At 49.8% G+C, this 13630-nt stretch overlaps 1 protein-coding gene and 1 long non-coding RNA gene across 2 annotated transcripts; one reads left to right on the top strand and one right to left on the bottom strand.

Moving 5' to 3' along the window:
- Nucleotides 1-2910: 2910 nt before the first annotated feature.
- Nucleotides 2911-5462, bottom strand: FRAT2 (FRAT regulator of WNT signaling pathway 2). Its single transcript, XM_003780701.5, has one exon. It carries the CDS (start codon nt 4985-4987, stop codon nt 4307-4309), a length of 681 nt encoding a protein of 226 aa, XP_003780749.3. The 5' UTR covers nt 4988-5462; the 3' UTR covers nt 2911-4306.
- A 5320-nt stretch (nt 5463-10782) lies between these two features.
- LOC129048334 (uncharacterized) lies at nt 10783-13188 on the top strand. The gene is made up of 3 exons (XR_008510580.2): nt 10783-11315; nt 11657-11858; nt 12718-13188. It is a non-coding gene; the product is annotated as an uncharacterized LOC129048334 (long non-coding RNA).
- The last annotated feature ends 442 nt before the right edge of the window (nt 13189-13630 follow it).

The following is a 13630-nucleotide window of genomic DNA, read 5'->3' on the forward strand; positions in this document are numbered from 1 at the left end:
AAACCCGTCTATACCAAAAAAAAAAAAAAAAAAATTAGCCAGATGTGGTGGTGCCCGCCTGTAGCTACAGCTCCTTGGGAGGCTGAGGCAGGAGAATCACTTCAACCTGGGAGGCAGAGGCTGTAGTGAGCCAAGATCATGCCACTGCACTCCAGCCTGGGCGACAGAGTGAGACTGTCTCAAAAAAAAAAAAAAAAAAGAAAAGTGCTTAGAACACAGCCTGGCACATGGCAGGTACTATTGCACATTAGCTAGTGTTATTACTGCCCATCTCCCAGGCCCCATTCTGCGCTCCACCCCATCCCACCCCCTTAGCCTTAACTGCCAAATCTTTATCTTAAGCCCTGAACCCTCTCCAACTCCTAGTCATTTACAAGGCACCAGGCTTCTGGCCTCGTAACTTCCCATGTGAAACTCCTAATTCTCCAAACACCACACACACACACACACACACACACACACACACACACACACACCATTTCTCCTTATCATTTCCCTATTGCTCCGGTCCTTCTAGGCTAGAGACTTGCAGAATGTTATCAGGGAGACATGGGCAATGGCCCCTTCAGAAGACGAAGTTATCTCAACTCTGTGCCCATCCACTACAAGGGGCTAGGGATATCCTAGCCAAAATCATTCCTGAGCTAAGAGTACTAGGAATGGGCTATCCCAAGCTGCAACACCTTGGAAATGGCCATTGCCTCCTAGACAGAGATACTTCCCCAGGCCCAAGCCCAGGCCCAGGCTCTCCACAGGCTTTGCAAATGACTGGATCATTTCAAGAGTTGGGGTAAGAAGAGCATACTGTGTGTAGGCTCAGACAGGGGGCAGGGTGTGTGAGAAGAGCGTTGTGTGTAGGCTCAGACAGGGGGAAAGAGGACCAACTTAAGTGCCCTGAGTTCTGATTCTGCTCTACCACCAATAATTCCTTTCACCATTGTAAAAATCGAAGTAGGGCCAGGCACGGTGGCTCACGCCTGTAATTCCAGCACTTTGGGAGGCCAAGATCAAGGTGGATCACTTGAGGTCAGCAGTTTGAGACCAGCCAGGGCAACACGGTGAAACCTCATCTCTGCTAAAAATACAAAAGTTAGCTGGGAGTGGTGGTGGGCACCTTTAATCCCAGCTACTTGGGAGGCTGAGGAAGGAGAATTGCTTGAACCCAGGAGGTGGAGGCTGCAGTGAGCCAAGATTGTGCCACTGCACTCCAGCCTGGGGACAGAGCAAGACCATGTCTTAAAAAAAAGAAAAAAAAAAAAAAAAGCCAGGTGCTGTGGCTCATGCCTGTAATTCCAGCACTTTGGGAGGTCAAGGTGGGCGGATCACAAGGTCAGGAGATCGAGACCATCCTGGCCAACATGGTAAAACCCCGTCTCTACTAAATATACAGAAATTAGCTGGGTGTGGTGGCACGCTCCTGTAGTCCCAGTTACTCGGGAGGCTGAGGCAGGAGAATCGCTTGAACCCAGGAGAGGGAGGTTGCAGTGAGCCGAGATCACACCACTGCACTCTAGCCAGGCGACAGAGCGAGACTTCATCTCAAAAAAAAAAAAAAAAAAGTCTTGTAAAAGGTGCCAACCAGGGTGCCTGCCCTAACGGGGATCAGCTCCATCTCTACCTAGACAAGTAGAGAAACACTCAGATCTTGTAGGTCTTTTCCCATTGTCTGTAGTCCTTATCTATAAGATGGAAAAATAGTGCCCACCTCGTGGCACATAAAGCCATGTGGTAATACCAAGAATGAGTAGCTATCACTTTTTGAGCAATGAAGTCTCCCCTTCAAGTCTTCATTTAACCCTTCCAACTCCCCTATTAAGTACTATCGTTTTCCAAATCACAAGGGAAAAACTCAGAGTCGTGACTTGCCCACCATGACACAGCTGGTGAGCAGAAAGGGCTGAGTCAACTGAGCATTAGCCTTCCTCTGCAGCCCCAGCCTTGGGAGTGTGCTGAGCAGGAGAGGTTCCCCGGGGGCTGGTTAGTAGAGCTGGGCAAGGAAGGGGCAAGGCAGGGGCCAGGTGTGGTGGCTCACGCCTTTAATTCCAGCACTTTGGGAGGCCGAGGAGGGCAGATCACTTGAGCTCAAGAGTTCAAGACCAGCCTGGGCAACACAGTGAGACCCCATCTCTACTAAAAATGTAAAAAATTAGCCTGGCATGGTGGTATGAGCCTGTAGTCCCAGCTACTCAGGAGGTTGAGGTGGGAGGACTGTTTGAGCCCAGGGGGTTGAGGCTGCAGTGAGCCAAGATTGTGCCACTGCACTCCAACCTGGGTTACAGAGTAAGACACCATCTCAAAATAATAAAATTAAATTCCAAAGAGAAAAGGGCAAGGCAGGAACTAGGAAGGGATTCAGCAAGGGCTCTATGCCTGGGAAGACAGGGCAGAGAGAGAATGAGGAGAGGAGGAGGGCTACTTCAGCCAAATCTAACCCCTGAGTGCTCAAACCAAGCCATTTTACAACTACCAAATACACTGCTGTAAAACCCTGTTTTTCTCTCCCAAGGCCATTAACTCAAGACTAGGTCAGTCTCAAAGGGGAAAGCAGGCTGGCTTCGCCTGTGCCCTCCCCATTTTGCACAAAAATGTCCAGATGAAAACCCACCTCCCTCCACCACAGCACCTCTTTGCTCTCCAGCCCAGAAAGCATTTCTAGAATACAATGTCTTTCCACAAAGGGAGTGGAAGCCCATCTTGCAGCTTCTAAAAACCTGGACTTAATTTTCTGATCTTGTGGAACAAAAACTTAGAAGCACTTAAGTACTGTGTACGATTCTGTGCCCATCAGCATTGGCCCAAACCATTTGTCCGGGTCCCCCTGTTTAACCCAAGTGCCCTCTTTATTATTAAGGACATCCCCATATGCTTTTCTGCCCCCCTCCCACCTTCCACCAAAATGCCAAACCGTGCTCCAAAACAAAAGCCAAATTTATTCAGCAGACATTTTAATTATGAAATCCTATAAATCAGGACCACCACAATTTCAGACACTCCGTTGCGAAGTGTACATCAATAGCTACATCTGGAGGATGAACAAGCCATTGAATCTTTAAAAAATTGGTTTAGCTACCTTAAAGTTTGGGGGTGGCACCTTACAAAAGCACCGTCAAGTTTCATACAGCCAGCGGCTTCTCCTCTGGGAGAGTCACATTTTAAAACCGGTTTCAGACACAAAAGAAGGGCTGGCACGGGAGGAGGAAATAAATTGTGCGGGTGAGGAACCGCCGAGGCCGAGGCCCATGGCTCCATGGAGGGCCAGAAGAGAGCAGAAAAACGTCCAGGGTCTCTCATGCATTCCTATAGACACCAGAAAGGGTGGAATAAGAAAGCTCAGCTGGGAGGACAGGAAAGAGTCTCAAGAGATTGTTTATGACTGTTTCTGAGAAAGCTCCTGGCTTGGCCATGAGTGGCCTTCCGGGAGTCCTGTAAAAAGGAAAGCACAGAAAACAGGAAAGAACTCTCCCTACACGTCCCTCTCTGCCTGTTTGTGTCCTCGGGAGACTCCAAGCGGTGGTAAAGCACCAACAGGGCTCTTCTTGGAGCAAGAGAAAGAAAAGACTCCGGGGTGAGTAAGCTCTCCCAGGAACCCCACAGCAAACCGTGACCTTGACCACAGGTGGCAAGGTCAAGTCATTTACAAGTCCACATTCAAATCCAACTCTCCCACCTGCAAAATTCTTCACCTCTCTCCAGTCCCTTAACTGGAGTTCACATCTCCCACCTTCACCAGCCACCGAATCGGTGGGAGAAAGGGGCAATGCCAACCCACCCACCACCAAACTTTTACATTCTTCTCCCCTCTGGAATTTCTTTACACAGCAATTGTAGCACCACCTTCACTAAGCTCCTCCACCGGAAAATAAGAAAATGTATGCGTGTCGTTAGTTTTCAAGTATTGTTATAAAGCCATCGCGATTCCTGCCCCTGAGCCCTCCTTAAACAATCCAAGCTCACGACGCCCCCAAGGGCTAAGTGAGGTACAAGTCGATGCAAGTAGCTGCCGTAGTTCTCCAGTTTATCCCAGGTCCTTGGGCTTGGATGGCCCGGGAAATTCTCATGCCCCACGGATGCACCCTGGCGCATACATTTCTCCACGCTTATGTTTTCTCCGACGGCCTCGCCGCGGCTGGTAACTTCTCTGGTTGAGATCTCTCCCCACGCGCCTCCCCGCAGCCAAAGTGGTCGCTCCCAGGCTGGGGACGTCGGCTTCAGCTCAGAGTTAGTAGGAACTGGACGCTGTTGGGTCTACGCAGCGGCCTCCACTTCCTCCTCCAGGAGGCCTGGGTCAAAGCAAGGAGCCTGAGGGCTACAGGGCAATGGGGTCAGGTCCGCTGCAGCCTCCCCCGGGCCCAGGGGCGCTTGCGGGGCCCGTGGCTGCAACCGCGGCGACAGCTCGTTGGAGTCTCCGCACGGCTTCCTTGATGAGGTTTCCCGAGAGCACGAGCTGCTGGAGGAGCCGATGCGGGTCGTCGTCGCCGACGCGTGCCCCGGCTTGGGTCCATCGGCGCTGCTGCAGGCGGCGGGAGGTGACCGCGTCCCTGAGCCATCCTCGCCGGCACGGCCCCGGCAGCGCGCTGGGGCCTGCGGCGAGCTCGGCCACGCAGTAGGGCGCAGCGCGTCCGCGCACGCGGCCGCGGTCCCCTGGGGCGTAGCGCAGGGCCCCAGAGGGCGCCGGGCCCACCGTCTCAGCCGACGCGGGCGGCAGCAGCAGCGGCACCGCCGGGGGCCGGGCCTTGTCCACCGGCACCGCCGCAGCCAGGGGCCCCGGGGCCCGCAGCGGCACCCCCGGGGGCGCGCACGGCGAGGCCGGGCTGTCCTGCGCCGCGTCCAGCTGCAGCGTCTCGCCGATCTGGGCCACCAGCCGGTCCACCTCGCCCGAGCTACCCAGCGTCACCGACTGCTGCAGCAGGAGGAAGCTGTCCTCCTCCTCTTCCTCCCCCTCCGCCTCCTCGCCAGCTTCCTTTTCCTCCTCCCTCCGGCACGGCATGGCCCCCAGTCCTGGCACCCGGAGCTGTGCGGGCGTCGCTGGGGGCTTGGTTGCCCGCGGGCGCGGAGCTGCGGGCGAAGCCGGAGCAGGGGCGGACGCGGAAGCCGGAGCCCGCCAGGCACTCGAGCCGCGCGCCTGCAGCCGCGGAAGCCGGAATCCTGCCGGCTCGGGTTGATTTGTAAACAATGGGTGACGTCGCGCCCGGCCCTACCACCGCGCCGGGGCGGGGGTGACGCGCGAGCAGGCACGGGGGCGCCGGGCGGCGCGGGCGGCGACCGAAGCCGTCCCGCGCCTGTGTTCGTTGTCCCTCCAGGAGGGGGTCCGGGGCGTGGGGACTGATTTCCGACCACCCAGGCCCAACGAGCCGTGCGGAAACGTGGCGCCTCGGAGGAGGTTAGGGTTGGTTTCTCCCACGCACGGACACACCCACACCCACTCCGGGCCCGCCTCCTGGGCCGCGGCCTCCCTCCCCACGTGTCGGCCGCGCCTAAGCCCGCCCGACTCCCGCCCTGCGCACCCGCAGTTCCCGGCCCCGGTCGTGGGGGAGGGGCGGGCCGCCGCGGGTCCGGCTTCGAGGAGGCGGGGCGGGGAAAGGCGGAGGGAATTGGGAGTGAAGAGGCGGCACTTATTTACTTATTAGAAAAGGTCTCAGTTGTCCAGGCTGAAGTATAGTGGCGCGAACACGGCTTACTGCAGCCTCGAACTCTGGCTTAAGCAATCATCCCACTTTAAGCCTCCCGAGCAGCTGGGACCACAGGCGCGGCCACCACGCCTGGCTAATTAAAAAAAAAATGTTTTTGTAGAGACGGTGGGTGGGGGGTGGGTCTCGAACTCTTGGGCTCAAGGAGTCCTCGCTCCTCGGCTTCCGAAAGTGTTGGGGTTACTGGCGTCAGCCGCCGCGCCCGGCCTAAGAGGGGACGCTTTGAAGCAGAGCAGAATCGCTCTGAGGTGAGGTCCCAAAGGCTTTCCTTTCCTTAGTCTTCAAGCCCCCGGACACATCATGAGAATAGGACTCACCGCCGCTCGGCTAAAGAAGGGTCTTTTTTTTTTTTTTTTTAAGGTTCAAATAGAAATATAGGGGATTGGCCAGGAGCGGTGGGTGGCTCATGCCTGTGATCCCAACACTTTGGGAGGCCGAGGCGGGCGGATCACCTGAGGTCAGGAGTTCGAGACCAGTCTGGCCAACATGGTGAAACCCCATCTCTGCTAAAAATACAAAAATTAGCCGGGCGTGGTGGCGGGCGCCTGTAATCCCAGCTACTCGGGAGACTGAGGCAGGAGAATGGTTTGAACCCTGGAGGCGGAGGTTGCAGTGAGCCGAGATCACGCCACTGCACTCCAGCCTGGGCAACAGAGCAAGACTCCGTCTCAAAAAAAAAAAAAAAAGAAAAAAATATAAGGGATGGAAAAAATCTCTCATGGTTCACATTTAATTTTTTTCCTTTTTAGCCTTTGTTCTATGAAAGTGTAGTATACAAACACATGCATACAATGTTACACACTTTTCCACTTTGCCTTACATCATAAACGTTTTTCGTGTTACTGCATGCACTTTGAAAACATTTTAATGATTACATAAGTTTCCATCAAGTGCCTATGCTTTTAACACTTGCCTAATTTCACCATCGTTAAGTGTGTGACTAACATTTTTGTGCGTGACACTTTAAGATATTGATGATTCTTTCCTTAGAGCATATTCCCAGGAGTGGAATTTTAAGTCACAGGAGTTGGGTATTTTAAGGTTTACTGATAAATGTTCAGGAAATCTCTTTCCAAGAGTTAGGTAAATGTACTCTACCATCATTAATGCTTGAGCATACATCATTACACCTTTACTAGTATTTGAGTATTATTGAATTTTTTTTTTTTTTTTTTGCGGATTATATAGGGAAATTTTCTCCCTTCAGTTTGCATATCTTTGATTTCAGTTAGGTAGAGCAGTTTTCTAAATGTTTGTTGACAAACTGTACTTCCTTTCTTATGAATTGTCTATTTCCTAATAAGATTTTCCTAGGGAGTGTTTCTTACGTATTTGCATGACTCCTTTACATACCAAATGTTAACCCTTTTCTTTCATATTTTGCTGCAAATACGTCTCCAGGCTTTTGTTGGCTCTGTACAGTCATTTTTTCCCCCAGTAAAACCAAATTTTCATGTAGGCAAATTTTAAAATCCCTTTGAAATTTCTAACACGATGCTAAATTTGGAGTCTCCTTGCTGCCAGAAAGTTATTAAATATTCCATTCTATTTTCTTTAGATTTTTCAAATGCCTTTTTTTTTTTTTTTCAAATCCATCTGGGATTAATGTTCTTTGGTTCAAGGAGATGACATGAAATTAATTTTTTCCTGGAGAGCTTGCCAGCCAAAGGTGTATTTTCTTCACTAGGACAGAGGTGTGAGGGTAGCATAAACACAAGCTGTCTGGTGAGTTTCCAGTTGCTGGTTAAGCTGGTGGTTGTGAGGAGTGGGTGGGGCTGGGAATGTTTTGATAAGTCTGTTGTGTGAAGTCAAAAGAACCCAGAACAGGTTGTACAAAGACCTAGATCCAAGTCTCATTCCTGCCACATCCTGGGTGTGGGACTCCAGGCAAATCAGTTTACAAGTGTTTTCACTTGTAAATGGAAGAAATAATCCCTGCCCGGCCTCCCTCTGAGGATTGTTTTCAGGATCAAATGAGATAATGGGAACGGGTTTTGTCAGGCATTACACAAATGTAGGATTAGGTCCAGCGGTTTACTAACAGAGGTCTGGCTCAATTCCAGCGAGTCCCCCCTGGGGAGCATCTAACATAATAATGTTGAAGATCCCCCCCATGCAGCCCACTAGGTGAAACGTACCCTGAAGGTTATTACTTCCCTGCGCTTGCCAGGTTTCTTAAATTCTGCCTCAGGTCTACCCTGACCTGGGATTGTGTAGGGCTTTACTGAAGTCAGCCCGGAGGCTCCCAAGCCCCACAGTGAGTCTCCACAACTAGTTCTGCAGGCTTGAGTGATGGAGACTTTCCCAGTGGGCAGCCTCCCACCTCCATCTCCCGAGGGCTGTTCACACACTTTACTGATGAGGACTGGAAGCCATTCCCCCCGGAGACACTGATTCTTATTTTCATTCCGATGGTACTTACTGGAGAATTTCGAGAGGAATGAAAATTAGGGGAGGGCTTGTGGATTTCAGTAGAGTTAAAATGGTAATTTTTTCCTCCTTTTTGTGTGATGATGCCTGGCTGTAAGTAGAGAAAAGCAGTTTTATGCTCCATTGACTTTAAACATTAATGGGTCTGGTTTAACTATTGTCTCTCACCCAGCATCCCTGGAAGTTGTTTTTGTCTTCCTGTCAGGGTAATTCCAATAGTGTTCTTCGTACTATAGGAAATGGAGCTTTGAGATGGTATTCTTTAAAATAAAAAAATCTTCCCTTTGTAATGTTGCTTTTGTGTGAAGATTGCTACGTAAATATGCTGGGACTTGGATATTATACTATTCATTACAGAGATGAATTCATTACAGAAGACCAGCTCCATTTTCTGGGGGCACCTCTCTGGAGAGCTCTGAGAGAGAGAAGAGCTGTGCTGGACCAGTGGGAGGCAGAGAAATGCCCTGGATTAGGAAGCAAAATACAAGATGCTAGAAAGGCTCAGATGCAATTAAAAGTAATGAGACGGTATCAAAAAGGGAAGCGATGAGAACTTGTGTGCCCAGCACACTGGCTCCCTGCCAGGAAAGACACACTCTCGGACAGCATTCACAATCGCCCAGGGAAGAACAGAATTCAAGGGTTTTCTGCATTCACCTAGATTGCATTGAAATTCTCTGCAAGTTTGCTTTCCACATAGACCTTGTTTCAAGTTACCTGCCCTCAGAGACATTAGCTATAGTACAGTGGGATGAACACTAGGCTTGGGAATACCACCTGGATGGGTTCACTTTATCCTTCTGTGCCTCTGATTCCTCATCTGTAAAATGGGGGACGGTCCCTTCTTTATGAAATGGTTATATTACATGAGAATAGTATGTATGGGAAGACTCATCATGTGGACCCTGAGGGTGGTGTTGGCATAGGTTCTAGGGAGCAGAAATAGTCTTAGGGATGTTCGAGTTTTGTTTTTTGAGACGGAGTTTTGCTCTTGTTGCCCAGGTTGGAGTGCAATGGCGTGATCTCAGCTCACTGCAAACTCTGCCTCCCAGGTTCAAGCAATTCTCCTGCCTCAGCCTCTCGAGTAGCTGGGATTACAGGCATGCGCCACCATGCCCAGCTAATTTTGTATTTTCAGTAGAGACGGGATTTCTCCATGTTGCTCAGGCTGGTCTCGAACTCCTGACCTCAGGTGATCTGCCCACCTTGGCCTCCCAAAGTGCTAGGATTACAGGTGTGAGCCACCGTGCCAGCCTGATGTTCAAGTTTTTTGGGGTTTTTTTTGTTTTTTGTTTTTTTGAGATGGAGTTTTGTTCTTGCTGCCCAGGCTGGAGTGCAAGGCCGCAATCTCTACCGTGCCTGGTCAATACAACAAAATTTTATTCAGCCATGAAAAGGAATGAACTATTGATATATGCTATAACATTTTGCTCAAAAACATGCTGAGTGAAGCCAGACCCAATATAGGGCGGGCGCGGTGGCTCATGCCTGTAATCCCAGCACTTTGGGAGGCCGAAGTGGGCAGATCATGAAGTCAAGAGATCGAGAACATCTTGGTCAACATGGTGAAACCCCATCTCTACTAAAAAAAATACAAAAATTAGCTGGGCATGGTGGCACATGCCTGTAGTCCCGGCTGCTCGGGAGGCTGAGGCAGGAGAATCCCTTGAACCCAGGAGGTGGGGTTGCAGTGAGCCGGGATCTTGCCATTGCACTCCAGCCTGGGCGACAGAGCGAGACTCCATCTTAAAAAAAAAAGAAAAAAAAACAAAAAACAAAAAACCCGTCTCTACTAAAAATACAAAAAATTAGCCGGGCGTGGTGGCAGGCACCTGTAATCCCAGCTACTTGGGAGGCTGAGGCAGGAGAATGGCTTGAACCTGGGAGGCGGAGGTTGCAGTGAGCTGAGATCACGCTGTTGCGCTCCAGCCCAGGCAACAGTGCAAGACTCTGTCTCAAAAAAAAAAGCTCATATATTGTATGGTACCAATTACATGAAATATCCACAACAGGTAAATCTATAGAGTTAGAAGCAGATTGATAGTTGATTAGAGCTGGGGAGAGGTGACTGAGGTAGGGGGTGACTGCTAACAGGCAAGGGGTATTCCTTTGGGGTAATGGAAAAATTTTGGAACTTGTTAGAAGTGGTGGTTGCACAACATTGCAGGTGTACTAAATGCCACTGAAATGGCCACCCTTTGAAATCTCTAATTTTTTTTTTCTGAGTCTTGCTCTGTTGCCCAGGATAGAGTGGAGTGGCATGATCTTGGCTCACTGCAACCTCCACCTCCTGGGTTCAAATGACTCTCCTGCCTCAGCCTCCAAAGTAGCTGGAACTACAGGCGCTTGCCACCATGCCCAGCCTTGAAATCGCTAATTTTAAGCAGGGCACTGGACTGCAAGCTTGTAGTCTCAGCTACTTAGGAGGCTGAGGAAGAAGCATGGCTTCAGCCCAGGAGTTCAAGACCAGCCTGAGCACAAAGAGAGACCACCTCCCTGCCCCACAGACTCTGAAAAAATAAATACATAAATAAAATAATAAAATGGCAAATTTTATGTTATGTGAATTTTGCCTCAATAAAAATAATTATATACTTTATGCAGTATTTGATCCACTTCTTTCTTGCTTTGTAGTTGGAACTGCAATCTATTTGCTGATGTAAAACAATCACATCTGGCTGAGCACGGTGGCTCACACCTGTAATCCCAGAGCTTTGGTAGGCTGAGGTGGGAGGATCCCTTGAGCCCAGGAGTTCAAGACCAGCCTGGACAACATGGCAAAACCCCGTCTCTACCAAAAAGAAAAAAAAAATCTGTGCTCGTGGTCCCAGCTACTCGGGAGGCTGAGGCAGGAGAATTGCTTGAGCCCTAGAAGTTGATCTATTGAGCTGTGATCATATCACTGTACTCAAGCCTGGGTGACAGAGTGAGAGACCCTGTCTCAAAAAAGAGAAAGAACAAACCTTCTTCATATTAGTGTGGGAGATAGCAACTCCACAATACCACTAGCACCACACAACCTGGAATAGCTATATAGATTGTTTTGAGAATTTTATTATTACAATTTTTTTTTTTAAGACAGGATCTCACTCTCTCCCCATCTGGAGTCCAGTGGCATGATCTTGGCTCACTGCAACCTCCGCCTCCCAAGCTCAAGTGATCCTCCCACCTCAGCCTCCTGAGAAGCTGGGACTACAGGTGCACACCACCACACCCAGCTAATTTGTAGATTTTGTATAGAGATGGGGTTTTGCCACATTTTCCAGGCTGGTCTTGAACTTCCAGGCTCAAGCAATCCACCCATCTCAGCTCCCCAGAGTGCTAAGATTACAGGCATGAACCACCACACCCAGCCTATTTATTTATTTTTAGAGACAGGATCTCACTCTGCTGCCCAGGCTGAAGTGCAGTGGTGTAATCACGACTCACAGTGGCCTCAACCTCCTGGGCTCAAGCAATCCTTCCACCTCAGCCTCCCAAGTAGCTAGGACTACAAATGCGTGCCACCACGCCTGGCTAATATTTTTCATTTTTTGTAGAAATGAAGTCTCACTATGTTGACTAGGCTGGTCTCCAACTCCTAGGCTCCAGCCATACTCCCTTCTCAGCCTCCCAAAGTGCAATTCTCCGTCCTCAGCCACCGAAAGCCCTGGGATCAAAGGTGTGAGCCACTGCACCTGGCTCACACACGTTTTGAGAATTTGAAAACAACTCTATTGTGTTAAACGCTGAAATTCTGAGGTTTGTTACAGCATCTAGCATAACCCTGACTAATGCAGAGGGATAAAGGTTATCAGGGAAAAGAGAAGTGGGGAAGAGAGCAGCACATCTAAGTACCATGAAAAAGTTCATGAGTGCAGGTGGGCAAAGAGACCTGATTTGCATTTGAAGAGGAGCTCTACCCACAGAAGTGCCAGGCTTAGGGGACTGACAGAGGAGGCAAATCCCAAAGATGTGAACAGAGAAGGCAAACGCCAGTTTAGGACTGATGGAAAAATCGCAGGCTCTGATCAGACACAGCCCAATGCCTTCCCTCTTCTGCCACAGCCCAGTTGAGTTACTATTGGCCTCCATTCCAGACAGCTGCCACATTGTTTTCCAGCTCTCACAGGCCCCCTATTTCACAGAATCCCAGTGAGTTTCTCCTACACAGGGTGGCTTGCTTCATTGACGCAATTCTGGGTTTCCCTCCCTGGGTAGTTTGGTTTCTTGGGGAAAAGAAAGGGCAGATGACTCCACCCATCTGTAGACCCCAACATGCAAGTACACTTTTTTTTTTTTTTGAGTTGGAGTCATGCTCTGTCACCCAGGCTAGAGTGAAGTGGCATGATCTCAGCTCATTGCAACCCTGCCTCCCGGGCTCAAGCGATTCTCCTGCCTCAGCCTCCCAAGTAGATGTGATTACAGGCAGGCACCACCACTCCCAGCTAATTTTTGTATTTTTAGTAGAGACAGGATATCACCATGTTAGCCAGGCTGGTCTCCAACTCCTGACCTCAAGTGATCCACCTGCCTCAGCCTCCCAAGGTGCTGGGATTACAGGCATGAGTCACTGCATCCAGCCGCAAGTACACCTGATGCCTTCTCTTTACCATTTCAGATTCCTGCAGGTGGACACCAAGGATCTCCTCAGAGCCAGCGCTAATCTCATCCACAGAGGGATCACACGACCTCATCTGGGAAAATATAAACCCTACCCACCTGCCTGCCCATTTGGAAATGCAGACTGGAGTACGCTAAGTTCATTCTTACCTACGTACTAACAAGTACACAAGAAGATGCTCCATATCATTAGTCCTTGGGGAAATGCAAATTAGATTATAATGAGATTCCAGTGTACACCCACTAGAAGGCTATTAAAAAAGACAATACCAACTGTTGGCAACAATGTGGAGAAATGGAACCCCTCCTATGTTGCTGATGAGAATGTAAAATGGTGCAGATACTTTGGAAAACAGTTAGGCAATTTATTGAAAGGTTAAATAAGCATAAACTTACTGTATGACCCAGTAATTCCACTCCTAGGACTCTGCTCAAGGGAAATGAAAATAAATGTCTACACAAAGACTGACACGAGAGTGTTCACAGCAGCATTAGATATAGTTCAAAACTGGAAACAATCCAGATGTCCAACTAGCGAATGGATTTAAAAATGTGGGGCTGGGGCTGGGCGCGGTGGCTCACACCTGTAATCCCAGCACTTTGGGAGGCTGAGGCAAGTGGATCATGAGGTGAGGAGATTGAGACCATCCTGGCCAACATGGTGAAACCCCATCTCTACTAAAAATACAAAAATTAGCTGGGCGTTGTGGCGCGTGCCTGTAATCCCAGCTACTCAGGAGGCTGAGGCAGGAGAATCGCTTGAACCAGGGAGTTGGAGGTTGTGGTGAGCCAAGATCACACCACTGCACTCCAGCCTGGTGACAGAGTGAGACTCTGTCTCAAAAAAAAAAAAAAAAAAAAGTAAAGAAAGGAAAAGAAAGAAAATGTGGGGCTGGGTGCAGTGGCTCATG

The sequence above is a fragment of the Pongo abelii genome, chromosome 8 (genome assembly GCF_028885655.2).
Source record: "Pongo abelii isolate AG06213 chromosome 8, NHGRI_mPonAbe1-v2.0_pri, whole genome shotgun sequence".
Taxonomy (NCBI): domain Eukaryota; kingdom Metazoa; phylum Chordata; class Mammalia; order Primates; family Hominidae; genus Pongo; species Pongo abelii.